The 22,953-nt window shown below is 38.5% G+C and overlaps 1 protein-coding gene and 1 long non-coding RNA gene across 5 annotated transcripts in view; one reads left to right on the plus strand and one right to left on the minus strand.

The window, feature by feature from the left end:
- The first annotated feature begins 373 nt into the window (after window positions 1–373).
- On the plus strand, window positions 374–21,963 carry MSH4 (mutS homolog 4). Of its 3 annotated transcripts, none has more exons than XM_015870849.2 (20): window positions 374–456; window positions 2,801–2,965; window positions 5,317–5,480; window positions 6,802–6,912; window positions 7,321–7,436; window positions 8,234–8,407; window positions 8,832–9,004; window positions 9,942–10,009; window positions 10,842–10,916; window positions 11,261–11,325; window positions 11,570–11,739; window positions 12,119–12,255; window positions 12,634–12,737; window positions 13,605–13,729; window positions 14,743–14,943; window positions 16,158–16,276; window positions 17,828–17,956; window positions 18,959–19,133; window positions 21,073–21,161; window positions 21,508–21,963. In XM_015870849.2, exons 3-20 carry the CDS (start codon window positions 5,409–5,411, stop codon window positions 21,691–21,693), a joined length of 2,289 nt encoding a protein of 762 aa, XP_015726335.1. In that variant the 5' UTR covers window positions 374–456; window positions 2,801–2,965; window positions 5,317–5,408; the 3' UTR covers window positions 21,694–21,963. The 3 variants fall into 3 exon arrangements, with proteins under 3 accessions (XP_015726335.1, XP_032302222.1, XP_015726332.2); XM_015870846.2 differs by lacking the exon at window positions 374–456 and adding an exon at window positions 547–848; XM_032446331.1 differs by lacking the exon at window positions 5,317–5,480.
- LOC107317787 overlaps window positions 13,232–22,953 on the minus strand; it is a 12,320-nt gene continuing 2,598 nt past the window's right edge. The window contains exons 2-4 of one of the 2 annotated variants that reach the window (XR_001557029.2): window positions 17,837–17,962; window positions 14,548–14,596; window positions 13,232–14,039 (exon numbers count right to left, since the gene is read on the minus strand). This is a non-coding gene — a long non-coding RNA (uncharacterized LOC107317787). The remainder of the gene's footprint in view (window positions 14,040–14,547; window positions 14,597–17,836; window positions 17,963–22,953) is intronic. The other variant, XR_001557028.2, reaches the window with a different exon arrangement.

The raw sequence follows: 22,953 nt of genomic DNA on the forward strand, positions 1-22,953 counted from the left end.
AGTAGCAGTATCTGAAACTGGAATTCTTCATCCATTGCGGTGAAACTCAGGTTTCTGACACTTGTATTTTTAAAGCTGTGTCTGCTGGAGGTGCTCCCCTGCTCTGACCTGGACACTGGCAGCTGGTGCCTTTCAGTGCTGGCAGCTGCTGTAGCACTGGTTGTCCAGTCAGCTGTAAAACACGGTGCACAAATGATGCTTAAACGCCCGCCGCTGTGTAAGGAACTCGGCAGCCGCCGTAAGGAACTCGGCAGCCGCCGTAAGGAACTCGGCAGCCGCCGTAAGGAACTCGGCAGCCGCCGTAAGGAACGCGGCAGCCGCCGTAAGGAGCACGGCAGCCGCCGTGCCGCCGTAAGGAACGCGGCAGCCGCCGTAAGGAACGCGGCAGCCGCTGTAAGGAACTCCTCAGCCGCTGTAAGGAACGCGGCAGCCGCTGTAAGGAACTCCTCAGCCGCTGTAAGGAACTCCTCAGCCGGCAGCTCGCGGGGAACAACCGAGCGGCGGCTGGGTCGGGGGGGGGGTGTGTGTGACAATCGTGCGCATGCGCGGTGGGCTCAGTTTGCCGCCGCTTTCAGGTGCAGTGTCGGCTGTGCGTGAGGCCGCGATGTCGAACGGCAGCAGCAGGACGGAACCGGGCGGGAGAGGGGGCGCCTCGGCCGCCTCAGGGTCCTACACGGGCCGCTGCTCCTCCGTGTCGGGGCCGGGCGGGCACTACACGCTGGGCCTGCTGCAGACGCCGCGCAGCACCTCGGGCAGCACCGGCGGCCTTTCCAGCGGCGGGGCGGGGCTCACTCCGTTCCGTGCTGCCGGCAGCAGCAGCAGCAAGGAGCCGCGCTCCGGGCGGGGAGGTAGGAGCCGTGTGTCCGTGTGTCCGTGTGTCGGAGCGGGCTGCGCCCTGCGTGTCTGTCCGCGCTGAGCCGGGCCGGAGCTGCGGCAGCCCGTGTGGTCGGCGGGCGGAGCCGGAGCGGCGGCTGTTCGTCCCGGCCGGCATGTTCCGTTTGGTTCGGCTCCTCAGAACAAGGGCGGCGTTACTCACGTTTCTTAAAACAAACGCTGTTTTTGCATGACCTTTTAGATAATTAGCGCATGGAGTCATTTGGCTGATTGAATTCCACCGCAAAGGTTGCTGCCACCACAGGCTGTACCGGATTCAGTTGGTTACAGTTACTTGGCCTAGCTTAGCCTAGTATTGCTGTCCCGGTGCACTCGGAGCCTGTGGTCCTGGCGGTTGCTCACAGTGTGTCCTTGGAGCACAACTAATCACCTGCTCCTGCCGACTTTTTGTCTTGACAGGCTGGAAAATGTGGGTGGTTGGTTTTTGTCTTTGTTCGTTTGTTTTTTATTTCCCCTTCAGTAAAACTACTATAGTAATAAAAATGGGGCACTTGCTGAAATGTCTTCTGAAGTACATACGTTCCTGTTATGTGTAAACTGGGATGACAGTAGTGTGTTTTTCAGTAAGAGGTACGGTCAGCCTTGTATTCAAAACAGGCCAAAACTTTTGATACCCATTTGTTCAGGGCGTAGCTCTGAGCATATTTTGATTATTATTTTTAAAGATGTTGGTGGCTCGGCTCCTCTGGTCTTTGAAATTACTTTTTCCCCACGCATTAAGGCAGGTGCAGTACATTCAAGAGTAATAGCAAAGTCTCTTCTGCCAAAATGCTGAATGAACTTACGCTGAAGTCGAAGTGAATACCAATGTTAACTGTCATCTTTTTGCGTTGTGATGCAGATTTTTCCACTCGTTACAAATAAATAAAATGTGTATCTGAATTAATGCTATTTGTTTTCAAATGTATTACAGTGGAAGATTTGCAAGACCTCTTCTAAACATGGTGCTGTAAATATTCTTGTACTATGTGAAACTGTCATGTAATTGGTTCACTTAAGAAAAATACTTTATTACTTTGTAAATAAATTTTGACGTAATATATAGAACGGAAACAGTTAACATGTCTCTTTATATGTAGTATTTTGAATGTTTCAGGTGCAAAAAATCCATTCTGTACCCTTAAAATTTTTAAAAAGCAGTTATCAAAGCTGGATTAAGGATGTTATGTTTTTACTCATCTCGAGAGCACTTGAGATACGTAAAATACTATTTACCAAATAAATTACTAATTTATTGCATTTAAGAGCTATCTGAAAAAAAAAAATTGTTCTGCCGCATTTAAAAAAATAAGTCAATCTGTGTATCTGCAGAAGAAATGGCAGGTAACAGTTAACTAATATGTTTCAGATTACTGTGTCATTTCTGAGGGTTGAACCTCATAGATTCAAAGGGAGATCACGGTCAAGCAGAGCGTGTTTCTGAGCAGTTCTTTGCTCTTTTAGTGCCCTTTTTTAAAAGGGATGTTCATGTTAAAAAAAATATTATTGTGACCTTTTCAGACTCTGGAACTTCCATAAACAGAAGTTTCAGCTATGGATTTTAAAACAAATGGGAAACTGCAGGATAGAGCTGTCAGTTATAGCATTTTTTTTCATGGATCTGGAACTCATTAGAATATGAAATTATGCATTGTAAAATTACTCCAGTTATATTGTTTCCGTCCAGCAAATTAAGCAGATATTTTTATCACCACTGCAAATAAAGTCATTACAGAAAGCAGCTATCAATACAGGCTGGCTTTCCAAACAAACTCATTATTTCAGGCTTGTCCTACTGTAGAGAAGGCTATTGGGGGTGGATTGCTGAGATTTCTGTACTTCTAGTACAAAACAGAAGGTTTTCTAAGATGCGTATGTGTTGTTTTCAGAATGGAAACTGACTGTTTTTCTTTCCCTTTCCCTCCAGAATCATATCTTGGGGACAAAAGTTCTTGTGCAGAAAATGCTAGTGCAGTGAATTTCACAGATGGTTGTTCTGCACGAGGCCTGAATAAGACATGTGTAGGAAAAATACCCTTTTCTGCTAGTAGGTCTATTGGCAGAAGCCATGCCCCTCTTACAGGATATTCAGGTAAATTGATGTTGCTTAAGGGAAATAGTTCAACATCTGTCTCTAACGTTTTATTAAACATACTTTATTTTTCAACATGCTTATGATGTGACACTGAAAGATAAATCATAATCTTTTTTTTATACCTAAGCAGCCTAGATCCAAGGGAGGCATAATGATAATTCTCTAAACTAGTTACTTATGGACTGATTCTTAAAAACATGTATTTCAACTTAAAAAAAATCCTGATAAGACTAGAAATTGATTCTCTACTTGAAACTGAATTGAATTCTTTGATTGAAAAAGTGAGGTAGCATGAATTTTGTAATTTCTTACAGCTGTTGTGATCCTCTGTTCTCTATTTGACTACTCTAGGAATTGCAGTGACTATAGCTTTGTAACTCACGGAGCAGGTTTCTCTAACCTTTATGTGTTTTAGCAGTTAAAACCGTATTTTTAATCTTTACTTTTAGTCTACAAGTATACATGTACATGTTTCCATATGTCTGTGTGGTTATTTGTACTTGCTGTGTTGTATGTAAAACTTTGGTCACAGTTTCACTGGTCTGAACTGAAGACCAGCAATACCACTTTATGAAGAACATTGGTTGATCATTGTATTTTTTATTTTTTTTTTTGTGTATGTAACAAACTAAACAACTCACCATCATCAAAATCAAAATTGTCTAACTACTGTAACCTAATTTAAGATCATTATCACCTCTTAGTTGCAGTTTAAAAAAAAAAAAAGTAATCAGCTACTGATAGGGTGGGGGGAAGTCATGGGTAGATCATTCAGAATAACAGTTATGTTTTCAAAGCAGGCCTTAGATGAAACTATGCGTGAATGCCATTGCTGGCATCTATCGAACATAGGGTGAATGAAGGTTCAGACTCAGCTGTGTGCAGTATCAAAGACTACATTTTCTCAACGCTTAGGTAGCAATTAGTTGGACATCAAGTTGTCACTTCCTAGATAAATTTTTGATGAGGGTTGCTTTTTGAGATTTCTGATGGGGTTAGTTTTGGTCTTGGGGATACAAATTGATGGTATCCATAAGAAAATTGCAAGTTTGTTTTATTATGCCTTCTTGAGAGAACAGTTCTGTTCTGAGGACACTTGTATTCCAATCTTATTTGAGAGCTGATTCCACTTTTGAGGAAAGTAGTGATGGGAAACAATATAAATAATTACATGAAACAAACACAGGTTATTGGTATTTCAGGTGTTGTATATGCTGTCAAAATCTGATACTGTGTAAAAGGAAGTATCTTTCTTATTTTAAGAACATTATCCTTGGTTGTTATTTAATAATGGTATGTCTTCTGAGTGTGTGAATTCAAGAATGTTTATAAAATGAAGACCCCTTCCAACTCAGCTGTTGTTAGGTTTGGTTTGACTTCTGCATGAAGGTTAAGAAGCTTGAGAGTATGAAGTGACAATTTCATGGAGCAATTATTGTTTTAGTATAGATCAGTAAGTTGCATTTTAGCATTAAAAATTTATTTCAGTTTCTTACTAGCTGCTTTGGTGAAATTAATGGATAATTGTTCTCTGCATTTGTTCTCAACAGAAATTCACATAAAGATATGTGTGTCTGCCTTATTTCTACAGTGTCTGTCTTCTCATTTGAATAGCGTAGACTGGGGTTGCAAATTTTGGAGCAAAATGTTGTTAGGAGCTTCTTCAGTGAGATTTGAAGAATGTAACACCAAAATTGGATTCCATAGGAATCCCTATATCCATATTTTTGGTGTTTCATTGGTTAAAAAGTTCGGTACGCCAGAGAAAAGGTTCATCACCCTGGTTAATTAAATCTGTGACATAGGAAGTGCAGTGACCTAGCAATTAGTAGCGCTTCCCAGGTAATATAGCATAATGTTTTATGTGGGGACTCAATAACTGTTGGCTGGGGCATATTATTGCACTGATCTGTATGACAGATGCCCAAAGAAAATCAGGGCAAAACTGGGAGGCTCATCTCATTTTGTCTGACTACTTATCCCCCAGTTCTGGCTGCAGATGATACCTCATCTCTCAAACTGTCCTACTTACTGCATTACTGTTTAAGTTTCAGGAGCAAAAAACAGTAGTGCTAGAAAGAGAGATAGAGATACGTTACTAGTTTTTAAAATCAATGCTATTCAAAGTTCAGTACCATATGAGGAGGTTTGGGAGGAACAAGATCGAGGAATGTGTTGAACTTTGGCACCAGTTAACTATACAATAAACAAAAACTGAACGAAAAAATTCCTTCACGATCCTCAGATTGTTAGTTCTGTCACAGCTTGTCCAAGCTTGGAATGTCAAAGTATTATTCTGTGAATGTAAAAAAGTAGGTCAAAACTGAATAAATGCAACTGTTTTACAGTTACGTCATCATCTACAGCCTCTGCTCATACTGCTGCATCAGTTATTGTAGCTGTAGTAGAAGGAAGAGGCCTCGCCAGAGGTGAAGTAGGAATGGCCAGTATTGACTTAAAGAATCCTGAGGTGATACTATCACAATTTGCAGACAATACGACTTATGCTAAGGTATTGTGGCACAGTTCATTACTATATACCGACAGGCTGGTTACAGTGGATTGCTTGCTTGAATAATCAGGAATGGAAGATTCAGTTTTTAGGGGGAAAAAAATCTCAAAAGGGAAAGTAAGAATTTCTAGAAATTTTGAAATATCTATTTTGTTTGAAGAGCTGCTATTTTCTGTATTGTGCCTCAGATTTCGGTTGAAGAGCAAAGCATGTTTTGCAAAAGAGAAAAAGCATTTCTGCAAAGCATAATGTGTTTGAACTATGTGAAACTGAGATGCCTTGTACTACAGAGCATTAGGGAATGCCTGGTAGCAGACTTTGCAAGTACTTTTCATTAGACAAAACATCTTTGAGAGTGGTACTTCACAAGTGTGATTTTGTTTTAGGTAGGCTCTGGCATTTGCTTTGTATAGTTGAGTGAATGTTTTTTCTCAGTTATTTCTGAACAAAATGTACTCAGTTGACAACCAAGTGTTCTACCATATTTTACATTGTCTACTATATTTTGCATTAATAATCTATCTGGTTGATTTAGTTCTAATATTGATAAAACTCCTTGCTTCACAATTTTGTTGTGGTTATATGTGCTAGAAAGTAATGTAGCTTTCAGTGTATTTACAGTATTCAGTCTAAGAAAAACTAGACGTTATTAGTATGGTAAGTAGATAAGACTAGGAATATAAACGACAGTTAAATCTATTTACTAAAATTTGTAATATTGTCAGGTGTTTGTGAGGTTTTGTTTTGTTTTTTAATCTTCATTTTAATTTTTGCCATTAGTTAATTTAAAGCTTATTTTGGTTTTAATGGGCATTAGTACATGTTGAACCTGGTGGGTATGTAAATACTTCTGTCATGTGGAGTAGTAGAATTCAAAGTGGTGTGCAGTTTGAGAATGTAGTCGCGTGAGAGACTTAGCCATTCAGATGGTGATGTGACAAATAACAGTTCACTTGAAAGTTTGAAAGGGAAAAATGGAAAATCACAGATTGAACAAGGCGTTTATTTTCTCACACTCCCAAGTACTTAAAATTACAGAATATCCCAAGTTTAATGGGACACTATGCTTTGGACACAACCATATTTTTTGTGTTGAAATAAAAGATAACTCCTATTTTTTAAAGTACTTTGTGTTTATATAGTTATATACTTAGCTCATTAATGTGTATAAGCATAAATTTCAGTCATTATTTTCAAGATAAGCTGTGATTTTAAAATAAAGAATTCCACAGTTCTTTATTCCTGATATGATATAGTGTTAGATATGGATCTGTATTGAATTACTCAATTTTTTTTTTTTTTTTTTTTTTTTCTTTTTCAGGTTATTACTAAACTCAAGATTTTAACTCCTCTGGAAATAATAATGTCAAACACCTCTTGTGAAGCAGGGAATGCAACAAAATTGTTTGCTTTAATAACAGAACATTTCAAAGTAAGCTCTTAAATTTTATTCTGCATTTTAGAGCTCTTGTTAATCACATCTGTATGATTGTTGAGTCTTCTACTATTTCTGAAGCTTAAAATGCAGTCAGAATGTGTGTTTTCTGTGATTTCTGGCTGTTTTCTGTGATTTTATTTTTTTTTTTTTAACTGTGGTAAAGGATAATCCCATCCCATTGCAGCTCCAACACTAGTTCTGGTTCAGAAAATTACGGAGATAAATGTATTAGCTTAGTTAAAGCAGACAAATTTGAACTTGGCTCATTGAAGTCATGTGCTGAAATCAGTTGGTGGACTTTCTTGGGAGCAAAGATCTCTAACAAAAATAGAGAAGGCTGTCTGATGAAAAAATTATCAGTGAGTTTGAAAACCGTTTGCTTTTTTTCCCCTGTCTTCACAGAATGTGACGTTTACAACCGTACAAAGAAAATACTTCAATGAAACAAAGGGTTTGGAATATATAGAGCAATTGTGTGCATCTGAATTCAGCACCGTTTTCATGGAGATTCAATCAAAGTATGTTTAAATAATAAGAAATAATAATAAGAAGAAATAATACCTCATCATAAGTTAACAGCTTCTTATGTGTTTAGTACAAAAGCCAGCCTCTGCCCTGATCAGGCCACATTTAGAATACTTTGTCCAGTTGTGGGCTCCCTCTGCAGTTCTAAAAAGACAAGGGTCTCCTAGAACGAGCCCAGGGGAGGGCCATGACGATGATACAGGGCCTGGAATCTCCCATGTGAAGAAAGGCAAAGTACCCTGTGTCTTTTCAGCATGGGGCAAAGAAACTGAGGGGGGTGGGATCTGATAGATCTTTATAAATATCTAAAGGGAGGTGGGAAGCAAATGGATGAGGCCAGGCTCTTCTTGGCAGTGCGTAGTGATAGGACAAGGTCTAATGGCCTAAAACTTGAACATAAGAATTTCCATACCAACACGCAGAAGAACTTTATGGTAAGGGTGATGGAGCACTGGAAGAGGTTGCCGAGGGAGGTTGTGGAGTCTACTTCTATGGAGGTATTCAGTACCCATCTGGATGCCTACCTGTGCGATCTAATGTAGGGTACCTGCTTTAGCAGTGGGTTGGACTCAATGATCCCTTGAGGTTCCTTCCAACCTCTGCAATCCTGTGATTCTCAGATGTATATGCGTTTGTTAATTATACTGCTTTTTCAGTGCTTTCAATCCCAGTAGCTGTCGAGCAGCAAGTGTCAAGTCAGGTGTTAATTGTGATTTCTCTAGTGTACCACTTGATTTTTGATAACTAAGTAGCACTATTCAGTATTCATTGAAGATTATTTCCTTCCAAGGTACTACTGTCTTGCAGCTGCTGCAGCTTTGCTAAAATATGTTGAGTTTATTCAGAACTCCGTTTATGCTCCTAAGTCACTCAAGGTCCATTTCCAGGGGAGTGAAAAAACAGCTATGATAGATTCATCATCAGCCCAAAATCTGGAACTGGTAACTAATAACAGAGATTCTCGGTAAGAGTGTTTAAGATTGCAGCCACCTAAATCAACTTTTTCTCATAAATGCGTTTTACTGAAAGTTACCTGATAAGCATTTGATCTCAGATAATATTTCTCCTTTTGTATGGTTTGTGTGCTAATTCGAGTAGTTCAGTTGAGAAGAAAAGCGTAAACTGTAGTAGCAATGGAGTAATCCTAAAAAAGATGATGACATTCTGAATGCAGATGAATTTCTGTGTTTTGATAAATGATAAAATGATGGCTAATCTGACGTTGTAAGCTGCTGTAGTTAATGAAATACACGTAGCAGGTAGGAAGTTACCTAAATACTCTGAAAGTATGCCTTGAATTTGTTGGATACTTGTCCTAGAAATTTCATTTTTTGTTTACCATAGTTATTTTTATGAATGCATTCTTCTTGTATATTTCATTTTGACAGGAACGGTCACACACTTTTTGGTATCCTAAATTACACTAAAACTCCAGGTGGAAGTCGAAGACTCAGATCCAATATTCTGGAGCCACTTGTTGATGCTGAAACAATTAAAACAAGACTGGACTGTGTTCAGGAATTTCTCCAGGATGAGGAGCTGTTTTTTGGTCTTCAAGCAGGTAGTAGTTTATTTTTTAATACATAATATGCTATTCCTTTTTAATTTATTTTTTTTTCCCTAACTTGTGGCTCTGTGCAATCTGATTCAATGTGTTTGAAAAGTATTTTAATATGATTACCAGGTGACATTTTTTGTAGTGGTCATTCATAACTTTTGAAGCCATCTTTATTGTGACACTGTGAATTATTTTTGAATATATTTTGCAAAGAAAAGTGAACTTGCGAAGTGGATAAAAGTCAATAAGCAAATAGCTTTTTCACAAAATTGGAGTTTACCTCTTTCAGCTCGATACATACAGCTTTGGAAGTGGTGTGTTTGTTAAAAACAAACATGGGCCTTGTTTATGTTTTTGTTTTCTTTTCCTTTGCCTCCTCAAACATAATGGTCCAGACAGATATAAAAATGTTACAGTGCCAGAGAGTACAAGTTATGCCACCTGAAGGCACATTGTGTAAGCTTAATCTTTATCACAAGAGAAACATGAAAGAGAAATTATTGGCAGTCTTACACGTTTGAGGGGTTTTTTTCCTCTATTTTCTGCTTCTAACCTTCCTTTTGACAGTTAGACTGTTCTTACTTTTCATTGTTCTCTAGATCATGTATAATTTGAAAGTTGCTCTAGGAAAAACAATATTACTGAATTGATATATGTCCACCTGTCCATGAATCACCACATTCTTGGGTACAGTAGGTATAATTATGACTAAATAATTTAAACAGCTGACATTTTTGTCTTTTGTTGTAATTTTTTTGTGTTAAGTAGGAAGGCAGTAGGTGATGGAAGAAATGGAAGTAGAAAGCTAGGATAAAAATAAATGAATTAGCATAAATCTTAATAAATGTGTATATTTAAAAAATAAAAGAAATGCATATCGTTAATATGATTTTCTTGAAATTTCAGTTACATTTTTGATCTGGTTCCTTTTGTTTTACAGTTATCTCCAAATTCCTGGATACAGAACAACTACTTTCAGTTTTGGTACAAATTCCTAAGCAAGATACAGTATGTTCCAAATACTCTTAAGAATAATGAGTTATCTGCACATAACATGCAATGCGTAAAATATATATCTGTATCTATAAGAAAAGGCCGCACCTTAAAGATTCATGGGCTAATGATATCATAGATTGTGAATATGTCGTATTTTATATCAGGATTAGGAAAAAAAAATTCATACAGAGGGTGGTGGCATGCTGGAACAGGTTGCCAGGGAAGTCATGGATGCCCCATCCCTGGAGGTATTCAAGGCCAGGCTGGACGTGGCTCTGGGCTGCCTGGTGTAGTGTTTGGCGGCCCTGCATATGGTGGGACTGGGGGGATTGAAACGAGATGATCACTGTGGTCCTTTGCAACCCAGGCCATTCTATGTTTAGTGTTTACTGACGTTTATTTTAAAATTATGTGTACATATGCTTAAGGATTTCAGTATATCAATCCAAAATATGTCAGAACAGATTAGATTATGCACTGTTTAGCAGGGTTTGTGAAAAGGACTGAGTGTAGTGGCTTTGAAAGGTCTCTACCTATAATGCAGAAGATGAAAAGGAACTTTCTCAACTTTGTATTCTCAGAGTTGTCATTATCTTTGCAGCCATAAGAAAAGCACTACTTATTGCTGGGCAGACAATCACAGCTGGCAGTGTACAATTTCTGTAAACATTTTTTATGCAGTTACATACCAAGTTGTCAAAATGAGCTTATAAAGTATTTCAGAAATTTTCACTAGAAGTTAACAGTATAAACATTTATAGTCATGGTGTGAATTCTGCTGGTTACATACTTTCTTTAAATGAGCATACAAACGCTTTCTATTTTTGTAAAAACTCTTCAACAGGTTAAAACTGCTGAATCAAAAATAACTAATATAATCTATCTGAAGCATACTCTGGAACTTGTGGAGCCTCTGAAAGTAAGATATATCTGTCATTTTGGGGGTGTGGAGTACAAACAAATTAGTCCTTTCTGCTTGGTACATCTCATGAGATTTACCATATATTTTGCAGAACAAAATACTGCCAATATAATCTTTTAACTTTTAAGCCAAATGAAAAACAAGTATTTGAGATCAGTATTCCTAAGAAATGAATTATCTGAATAATTGATTTTTCTAACAAATATTTGACTGCAACTCCCACTCAGGTTCTGCAGGTTGCTTAAGCAACTGCTGATAAACTTTGGTGAATTTGATAAGTTCTGGTCCTTTAAGAGGGCTATGAAAATAATTAACTGTATTCATACTTTACTTTCTAACAGGCTGCTTTAAGAAGCTGTAACACATCACTGCTAAAGGCCTATTACAGTGCTCTTGAAGATAGAAGGTATTACAATAATTATGTTGATTCTTTGCTTATTTGTAGCTGCAAGCGTAACTATTGTTTTGGCTAAAGGCTTGATTTTTGTGTTAAAATTCTAATTTTCAACTAACAAACAAATGCTGGAAAAACCAAAGCAGTAGAACAGCTATGAACGGAAATGATTAGTTATTTGTAATTTCGAGATTAAAATGCTAATTACAGACATAAAGCATTATGTAGCTAATATGTGACACTACTAATATTGCAGGTTTGGAGTTATACTTGAAAAGATTACAACTGTGATTAATGATGATACGAGATATGCCAAAGGATGTCTGAGTATGAGAACCCAAAAATGCTATGCTGTTAAGCCAAACATCAATGAATTCCTTGACATAGCTCGTAGAACATACACAGAAATTGTTGATGACATAGCAGGTATTTCCAAACTGAGTCTTTTATTTTCTTGGAGTTAAAAGTACATTACATCTAGCATACAGAGGCCATATATGTAATCATATGGTATATAATCTTTTTATGTGGAAAACTTATTTAATATTAATATAAGTTGTTCATCACTGATGTGTAACTGAAGTACTTTTGATATTAACGTTCAGGTTCTCCATTTGTAGATAAAAATTCAATTTATCTAAATGAGGAAGAACAGCTATATTGTGGTCCCTACATTTAAAACTCTTTTGGTCCTTTACTTATCTGACACGTTCAACCTGTGTGTATAATTTCCGTAGTTTGTACAGGTAAATGTGCATGTGTCTGTATAATGAATTTGGGTCAGATTGTTATTTGTGGTATGTAGGTATGATAACACAACTTGCCGAGAAGTACAACCTACCACTGAAAACAAGTTTCAGTTCTGTGCGTGGATTTTTTATCCAGATGAATGCTGATTGTTCAACATTACCCAACGGCCAACTTCCTTCAGAATTTACAAAGGTATCCGCACTAGTGGTATTTCATTAATAAATTGCTATATGAGTAATGTTTATAAAATGTATAACACATTAACAAAGCATATTATACAGCAATTTAAATAACAGTTAAAATAATTTCAGTAAACATATCTATGTAATTAGTACAACCACGCCATTTCTCATGCAACTACATTGCTTGTAATTGTAAAGCTGCGTATCTTGTTGGTAACTGCAGTCCTTTGTGAGGACTTGTCATGAAAGTCTATTTAGGAAATTTTTTTTCCTAGGGTTTTTTTTTGTTTTTTTTTTTTTTCCATATTTTTCCCAGGTTGCTTTCTAGAAACTGTTCTGGCTTCGGATTCTGTGGCAAGTTCTTACTGTTGGTTTGATTTTCCCATAGGTCACTAAAACGAGGAACACATATAACTTCACTACAGCAGATCTAATAAAAATGAATGAAAGATGCCAGGAATCCCTGAGAGAAATATATCATATGACCTACTTGTAAGACCATTTAAAACTTAAATGTTTCTTCTAACTGTGTTTATTTTGACCTATTTAAACTATTTATATGTTTGGGTTTTTTAAAGCAACTTTTGATAAATTATGGTGACTTATGTCAGTAATCCATGGTGAACACTGATCGGTGTCAAAGTGACGTCAATGATCAAGTGCATTACCTGAGAGAAAAGTAATAACACAACATGCATTATTGTATTAAACATAATTAAAAGGACATAGACGTTTATTAATAATGGTAGCTTTCGTTTTTAGTATTTCTTTATCTGTGACGTATGAATACAAAATGATACAGTGAATGTATTAATTTTATAATGTGGAATCATCATAATTTAACAGTAGAGCGGACTATATGTGTGTTTTTGACTCTGCTGCATGTTGTATTAATCTGCTGTGTCAGAAGACTTGCTATGTGTATAGTGAATTCTGTGGAATTTTCTTTTTTTTCTTTTTAGAAACCATGCATGGTTTATTGTGTTTTTCTTTCTTTCTTTCTTTTTTTTTTTCTTTCTGTTTGTATGTTTCTTTTGTTTTTATTAGCATGAAGGCCAAAGGGAATTTAAGAGTCACACTGAGGATGTTACTAAAACATATTTGACTCCAAAGCTGTGTTTTTAGTTAATTCTATGTATGAAGCTTTCATAACATGCTTTTGGTATTTGACCTGTGTCTTGTATCTGATGGCAGTAATTGACCAGAGTTTATTGTATAAGTTCTTAATACACTTCAAAGAAATTCAGATACTTGCCTGCATTTGATAAAGGTGATTGTGTTTTATGAAGTAACCTCCTGTCCTAATGTATGCAGAATGAACATAATTACAGTGTGGGTTTTTTTCTTTCTTTTTTTAAGAATAGTGTGTAAACTGCTGAATGAGATCTATGAACATATTCATTGTCTATACAAGCTATCTGACATTGTGTCGATGCTGGACATGCTGCTTTCATTTGCTCATGCCTGCACCATTTCTGACTATGGTAGGTTTTGTTTGTTTTTTTTCATTCTGTTATTAAACCTAATACAGACCCTGTAGCTGGAGAATATCTGTGCAGCTTTGTCTGGTTCTCCAATTGTTAAGCCCATGTAATTTATTTTTCTGAGTATCAATAGGCTTTAAATGTCTATGGTTTATCCTTGCCAGTTTTGTGCTGATACTCCTATTTCCATGCATTGAAATTTCAGTCTTACATTCAGCTGCTGTAAGCCTTCATATCCAGTCTTTTCATGATAGTTGGTTTAACCATATTCTTTTCAAGTCTGTGAACATCCTGTATTTACTTCTGTGTTCTGAAAGGACACAAGGTAATGTAAACAGGTCAACATTAAGCATATATCCCAAGAGAAAAGTAAGTGGCTATCTATTTTTCAGCTTCAATTTTTGTATCACTTTTGGATGCTTGGATACATAGAAACTGTATATACCTGTATAATACATATAGGACTATATGGACAAAAATAGAAAGAATGTTACTTCCTAGTTCCATGTGATGATAGAGTAACAAACTTGTGTAATAGTTACAGGTAGAGTTTGTGACCTCTGTATTTTATGTGTTTATAGCAGTATAAAAATAAATGACAGAAAGTACAGAACATACAAAAATGAAAATGTGTTTCCTGTTTTTCCATTGAATTTCTTGTGAAGCTTCACTCTATATATTTTTCTTTATTACTAGAGTTTTCTGCTGCTTACTGGGGAACACAAACATTTATGTTAATTTTGAAATGTACTGTTAGTGTTGGGATTCTTTTTGTAAAAATAAATCTTGAGGACTTGCATGATGGTCAGAATCCATACCTGAAGATAGCTGGTAATTCTTGTAAGTGTTCCATCTTTATCTTGCTGACTACAGGAAAGTAAAAATGAGAGAATCAATACCACAGAGTTTGACTTATGTTCTCCAAGAACTTCATTTTAAATGCACTGGTCTAGTAACTTAAAGCTTTCTATGCTAATTCTACGAAGCTGTATTATATCCTTCCTGTCTTTTAGTTCGTCCAGAATTTACAGATACTTTAGCGATCAAACAGGGATGGCACCCTATTCTTGAAAAGATAGCTATGGAAAAACCCGTGTCTAACAATGTGTATCTGACAGAAGGCAGCAATTTTCTCATTATCACAGGACCAAATATGAGTGGAAAATCAACATATCTAAAACAGATTGCACTCTGTCAAATTATGGCGCAGATTGGTAAGATTTTACCATATACATTACCTTTTGCAGCACTTTAATTAGTTTCTAGTTCATAATGTTTTTGAAGGCTAGTAATTTATCTTAAAGAATAGGATTCTATGTAAATAATAAAATGTAACTTTAAGTACTTTTGCTCCTACCAGTGCCTGTGTTGCTCAAGAGGCCACTGTAGAATTTTGGGTCTGCCACTGGAAACTTAAAAGGAATCCTCTGTGTTTTAGGAAGCCTGGCCAGTTTCAACTAGGATAAACGCATTTGAAGGCTTTATTTTATTTTATTTTATTTTATTTTGAGCATCCTAACTCAGTCTAGCACCTCATGTGAGTTTAATAGTGAGTGTCCACAGAGTAGGACCACCATGCTGCATATGTATTCATCATCCAAAAAGAAGAGATGAACTTGAGGATTCCTTGATTATGTGGAGAAACTTGCTTTCAGCCAAGCAGAATTAGTAGATCAAATACAAGGAGCAATAAATACTGCAATGCTTTATCACTAAAATTATAAAAGTGGAATATTCGTAAAGTCTGACTATCTAAGCTTTGTCCCTTAGGAATTCTTCATAATTTTTTTAATCTCAAATATAAAGAAAGATAAGACTGGTAACTCAGGAGAGAGAGAGAATCTAATGGGCTGAAATAAATGGGTTAAAATTACTTAGTAGTGGAGAATAAAATTTGTCCAGTATGTGTTTTTTGTATCCAATTCCAAACAAGTGCAAGTTCTTCAGGAATTACTCTCAAAAACATAAATTTAATATGTATTAAGAAGGCAGTAAAGTTCATTGATGATACAAAGCTTTCTTTACATTTTCTAATAAAAATGTTAATTCTCAGAGACTGGTAAGGCAATATGAATCTTGTTTTGTGGAGATTACCGTTCCTTGGGTATCACAATGGGTGCAAAAATATAAATTAATCTATCGGGTCATTCTCATTTTTGCATCCTTTCAGACTGACGTAGCTTCAGAGAGCTGGTATCTTAAGGTTTTACTGGTAGTTCAAGTGTAGTATTGATGTAACGATATTATTTTTAGTGAAGTAATGGTAAAATATGTTCTCCAAAGTTTTATAGAACAAGCTTTATTTTCTGCAGTGCATAAAGACCAAATGTAAAACTGTTCAGGTTTTTTTTTCTCCCATTGACATATTCAGACAAACTGGCATTAGTCAGGCTCATAAGCGAAAATTTGTGTCTTACTTGCTTTGTAGGTTCTTATGTCCCAGCAGAATATTGCTCTTTTCGAATTGCAGAGCAGATTTTTACCAGAATAGGTATGGACGATGATATAGAAACAAATGCCTCAACATTCATGAAGGAAATGAAAGAGGTAGTAAACATAGAAAATCTAGGGCCAGATGTCCATTTTTACAGTTGACATGATTGAAATTGTATTAGTATTTTTTCTACTGAAAGAATGTATTTTGAAAACTGTCAAAAAATCATCCTTAATCTTTTACCTGAATGATAAGCGATAGAAAACATGCATGTTATATAATGATGCCCCTATCTGAGTTAAAATCAGTGTTCCACTGGACAGTAATTCCATGTTTTGTTATTTTTTGGAACTTAAGGGATTATTTGTCTAAGCCTAAGCATCCTCCCTGTCTTCTCCTGAACTGATAGTGCTTTTGAGGAAAACAGTTATCATAGAATCGTTAATTTTGGAAAAGACTACTAAGTTCATGAAGTTCAACTGTCAGCCCACCACCTGCATGCCCAAATTACCATGCCCCTTACTGCCACATCTGCCCTCTTTCTGAAAACCTCTGGGAGCAGTGACTCCACCACTTTCCTGGGCATCTTGTTCCAGTGCATTACTGCTCTTTCTGAGAAGAATTTTTTCCTAATATCCACTTTGAACCTCCTCTGGTGCAACTTCAGACCACTACCTCTCATCCTTTTGCTAGTAAGCTGGGAGAAGAGGTTGACTCCTTCGCTACGACCTCCTTGGAGCGAGTTGTGGAGAGCAGGAAGTTCTCCCCTGAGCCTCCTCTTCTCCAGACTTATCAGTCCCAGTCCCCTCAGCCTGCTTCCTGCAGGATTTGTGCTCCACACCCTTCACAGCTTTATTGCCCATTCTCTGGACACTGCAGTGCCTCAACATCTTTCTTGTAATAAGGGGCCGAAAACTGAACAGTACTCGAGATACCAAGTACAGAGGGACAATCATTTTCCTGGTTATCTTGGCTACACTATTTCTGATATAAGCCAGGATGTTGTTGGGTTTCTTGGCTGCCTGAGCACACTGCTGGCTCACATTCAGCAAGATGTCAACTAATCTTCCCAGACACTCTCCCACAAACCTGCAGTGTTTGATAGTGTTATTATGACCAAAGTGCAGGACCTGATGCTTGGTCCTGTGAAACCTCATGCAGTTGGCTTCAGCCCATTGATCCTGACTACCCAGATCCCTCTGTAGGGCCTTTCTATGCTCAGGCAAATCTACACACGCCCAGCTTGGAGTCATCTGTGAACTTAATGAGGGTGCACTCAATCCCCTTCATCCAAATTATCAATAAGGATACTGAACGGGTCTGGCCCCAAAATACTGACCCTTGAGGAATATCACTAGTGACCAGACAGTGCCTGGACTGAACTCTGTTTGACAACACTCTCTGAGTGCAGCTGTCAAGCCAGTTTTTACCCAGCAAAGTGTACATATGTTCAGTGGATAAGCAAAAGGGTTGTAGGATTAACATGCATTGATGGTTTAGAATTCACAGCTATTTGAAAGGTATGAAAAAATAAAAATTAATAATCTGACATCAGTCTTTTACATTTCTGGATTTTTATCTGAATAACATGGTATTTCAATTCAGTAGCGTGATTTTTAAAAGATGCTTTCCAAAAAATGTTAACTAATAAAATATTTTCCTAGATAACATACATCATACAAAATGCAAATGACAAATCACTCATCATAATTGATGAACTTGGCAGAGGTACCAGTGCTGAAGAAGGTATTGGCATTTGTTATGCTGCCTGCGAATATCTCTTGCATTTGAAGGTAATTCTGGAAAAAAAAAGAAGTGTAAACTTTTTATATTATACTGTAAGTAGTGTGGTTTCTCATAATTAAATTAAATTTTGTAGAGATTTCTTGCCTAGATATGACATTATTCATAACCAGGGAACAGTAAGAGTTACAGTGACAGACAAGAAATGCTGACGTATTCTGTAATTTCCGGTCTCTGCTCACCATCTTTTTGAAGCTTGCTTGAAAACTTCTTTGTCTTACCTGGAAAAAATTCTAACCCAGCCTCATTATGTTTGCTTAGTTAGTCCTTTGTATCCTTGAACATTGAAGGGCATGGAAGTTCCACACAACTACTTAACGTGGTGGTTCTGCACAGCTGAAATATTTGTTTAGAAGAAATGTCACAGGCGTATGACAAAGGCGTATGTTTGGTGGCCCTGCTAGGCAGGGGGGTTGGAACTACATGATCCTTGAGGTCCCTTCCAACCTGGGTAATTCTGTGATTCTGTGATTCTGTGATTTTAGACGGATTGGAAGTTGCTCCTGTGTTACTAGTTAGGTGATTAGCCGCAACTTGTTGTCAGCTTATAGATGTTTATAGATTCAGTTTCTTATCAGAGTTCATTCAGAGTACCATTGTGGTTTTATCTGGAAAGCTCACGTGTTTTCTGTAGCATGTGCCTTGGGGAAGACATTCACTGAAAAAAGTAAAGCACCCATTTGATAGTCATTCAAAATAACCCGTCACATGTTAAAAGTATCACAGACCTCCTGTTCTATCTGCTGTTTCCCTTCTACTGAGGAAAGAGCTCAGTGGGAACACACATGCTCGCTAATGATAGAACTCATCTCATAAGGAGTTTTTCAATTATAATTTGCGTCAGTCATACTTTTATAATTTAGATATGGCTCACCAGAGTTTTGGATAAAACCCTGGAGAGCTGTGAGACAATTTTTCTTATTTGTTGTAATTTATCAAAGGATCATTTGATCTGAAATGTTCTTTTTTTTTTTTTTTTTTTTCTTATTTAGGCGTTTACTTTGTTTGCTACACATTTCCTGGAACTGTGTCATATGGATGCTTTGTATCCCAATGTGGAAAACTACCATTTTGAAGTGCAGCATGTGAGAAGCAGCAGTGGAAAGAAGGAGAAAATTATGTACACTTACACACTTTCTAAAGGGTATACAGAGGAAAAAAACTATGGTAATATATTTCACTGTGACTAACTTAGTAGAAGAGCGTGCAGATTAAAGGATTTTGAGTCAGTAAATCATGAGTACCACTGAGGTATAATTACATGATTTAAAGAGCTGTAGAAATCCATATTTCTAAATGCAAGATTCTGTGGCTGGATCTGTGATTTAGTTGAGATTTAATAGTCACACGTGATTACTACAAGCCAGTGGTGACTGGAAATTACAAATTATTCCTGTCTGACTTGAACTGATGAGACTTAAAATGCCTCTTTGTCAGAATTTCAGGTGTAAGTTTCTTTGTCGTTAGCAGAACAAGGTCAGTTTCAGATGCTGCAGCCCTAACTCAGAAATACCAAATGTTAAAGTATTGTCTGAGAACAGCAGTTCCAGGGGTCAGTGCAGGGTCCAGTCTTGTGCATCATCTTTATCAGTGACCTGAATGAAGAGAAAGCAAACTAGCTGACTCTGATGATACAAAGCTGGAAGGAATAGCTGGCATGTGGGAAATCCGTGCTACCATTCTGGTCTGTCCAGGTCTTGTTGAGCAGAGGAACCTGAGGAGGAATAACTGCATGCACCAGTACAGGTTAAAGGCTGACTTGCTGCAGAGGAGCTCTGCAGAGAAGGACCTGGGTGCCCTGGTGGACCACAGGTTGATCATGAGCCAGCAGTGAGCCCTGGTGGCCAGGAAAGCCTGTGGTATTCTGGGATGCATGAAAAAGAGTGTGGCAATCCTCCCTCTCTGCTCTGCCCTGGTGAGGCTGCATCTGGAATACTGTGTCCAGTTCTGGGCTTCCCAGTACAAAAAATACAGAGATAGGCAGGAATCTCCTGAGAGGAGTCCAGTGGAGGGTGACAAAGATGATTAAAGGCCTGAAGCACTGCCTGTACACTGAAAAGCTGAGAGGCCTAGGGTGTCTTCAGCCTGGAGAAGGGAAAGCTGAGAGGGGATCTCATAACTGTTTATTCAGGCTGTGGAAGTAAAGTGGATAGGGGCATACTCTTCAGTGGTGTGCAGCAATAGAATAAGGGGCAACGAGCAGGAACTGGAAGACAGTTCCATGCAAAGACAAGGAAGAACTTCTTGACTGTAGAAGTGACAACACTGGAACAGACTGCCCAGAGAGGCTGTGGAGTCTCTAGAAGTATTGAAGACCTGTCTGGGTGCCTACCTGTGTGACTTGCTGTAGGAAACCTGCTTTAGTGGGGGGCTGGACTTGATGATCTCTAGAGGTCCCTTCCAACCCCTACAACTCTGTGAGCTTGTGAACAGGAGACCTCTGGTAACTCTGTTTTGCTGTCTTGGCTTCGTCTTTATTGAGCAATGTTGTATTTAATAATAATAAATAAGTGCAGGGGGTCTTGACAGTTTTTAACCCTACATTATTAGAACATCTGCTGAAGCACAGCATTTCCTCTGAACAGACAGTCAGAGACATAAGTTAAATATATATATATATATAATTTTAAAAAAAAATAAAAAATACTAGGACAGAAAAAAGTTTTCACATATTTTTTTTAGCCTGAATATCTGACAGCTTTGCAGCTGGCAGAGAAGTTGGAAACTGACACCTGCACCTACTAAATACCCACATTTGGGGGTGAGTACATTCAGCACAACCTGAACTTGAAAAACTGAAACAAAGCTGCAGTCACCACTGTTGCCATTTTTTCTTCATCCTTTGGAGTATCTGATCCCACCTACTTAGTGCCAGCAGTAACTTAAAATGGAAGTATATTTTTAGGGGGTCACATTGTACCAAAGTGGACATTTTATTCAGTAACTCTTAAAACAGAATTCATGGAAAAAGAGCAAGAAAAATTATATCAAAATAACTTTTTAGATGAATATTTTACCCTTTAAAATGAGCTGATTCTAGAATAAATGCTGTGGAGTGTAGAATAAAATGTTATCTTAAATCCTGATTTGTGTTTCCTTTGTTTAGGATTAAAAGCTGCGGAAGTTTCCTCTCTACCACCATCCATAATTTCGGATGCGAAGGCAATCACGAACCATGTTGCGAAACAAATCTTGGTATGTAGCAGTTCTTGATAAATGTGTACTGCTGTAATTCTTGGTTTTTGTAAAACTCGGGTTTATTTTAAATGTTTCTGAAAGATATTAGCATAAACACTGCAGAGCGTGTTATGGAAGTAACATTTTGATTTCTGAAACTACTTGTAAGAGATTTTGCTAAAGGCCGCTCTGCAATGACAACAGGAAGCAGCGTTTGGGGTTCAGAACTGGCTGCAGTGTTGGTGTACCAACAAGAACCAGCGGATCAGAAATAGCGTGGGGAAAAACCCTCTAATACTTGTATTTTAGACATAGAAAGTTATTAATTTCCTATTTTAAAGTATGTGTATATTTATACTAACAGCACAGACAGAAAACCACTCCTGAGATGATGAAGCACAGAGCTGTGTACCAGCTGGCAATGAGGCTGGTTCAGACTGCGAGGAATTCGCGACTGGATTCAGACAGTCTGCAAATATATTTGAAAGGCCTGAAGAAAAAGTACACGGCCAGTTGTGCTGCACCTGATTGGAGCGAGGAGCAGCGTTAACTCCTAACAAGAGCTGCATAGTATTAGAAAACACTGCTTCTCTTGTTTATAATTTAATCTTAGTTGAAATTGTATCCATTGGTGAAAGACTGTGTTTCTTCTTTTGCCAGAAATGAAATCATTTACTTTTTGTGTGAAGCAATTCTTTTCTTTTGATAGTGAGCACGTTGTATCCCTTTCATTATTATAGAGGCAAAATGTAGTACAGTTAATCCTTTGTGCATTAGGGATGTGTTTTTATGCTACTGAATAAAAGCCGTTTGAAACAGATGGTCCGTTCGTCTTATACAGGCGATCTCGAGTTGCACTGGTGCACAAAACACAACTGTTCCCTACTCACAGCGGTGCCGCTGCGGGACGGGGACGGGATGGGGACGGGATGGGAACAGCGCTGCGGGAAACAGCCCGAGCATGAACTGCAGCCGCCGCTCCACCCGATCGACGGAGCCGTTTCCACGGTCCCCGCTCCCACCGCGTGGCCAAAGTGCGAGACGGCACCGGGGGCAGACGAGTCTCGGGAGGTTGTCGGGGGAGGCGGCGTTAATGGAGCGGGGACGAGCAGAGCCGGGCCAAGCACACAGCGGAAAACAGAGACCCCTACGAGGTCTCGCGCATGCGTATTGGAGTACTAGAATTGGCGCATGCGTAGTGCGGCTACAGAACTCGCGCATGCGTATTGGAGTCCTAGAATTGGCGCATGCGTACTGGCGTCCTAAAACTGGCGCATGCGCACTGGCGTCCTAAAACTGGCGCATATCTCCTATCATCACCCCCAACAGCACCCTATTGTCACCCCCCCCCCAAAAAAAACCCGGATTTGGCACCAAAATATCTGGATTTGACCCCAAAATGGCGCTGCGAACCCTTATAGCCTCAATGTGGGGCTCTATGGGGCTCAGTGGTTCTCTATGTGGCGCCGGGTTCCCTCTGCCTCCTCCCCCACCTCCTCGTGACTCCCGTTGTATATAAGCGGCGGGTTCCGGTTCCAACCGGGACCCCCGAACCCCCCGCAGCCCCATGGCGAAAACACCGGAAACGCACAGCCGGAAACCGAGCTGCACCCCCCACATCCGGAACCAGAAATAAGAAGGCGGTCTCAGAGATATCCCACAATCCCCTCCGCCGGAAAAGACGCCATTGTCACGAACAAAATGGCGACCTCCAGATGCCGCGTTTGCCGCGTTATATCCCACAATGCACCATACCGGAAGCGACGCTACTGCGCATGATCAAAATGGCGGCCTCCAGATGCCTCGTTAT

The sequence above is a fragment of the Coturnix japonica genome, chromosome 8 (genome assembly GCF_001577835.2).
Source record: "Coturnix japonica isolate 7356 chromosome 8, Coturnix japonica 2.1, whole genome shotgun sequence".
NCBI lineage: Eukaryota > Metazoa > Chordata > Aves > Galliformes > Phasianidae > Coturnix > Coturnix japonica.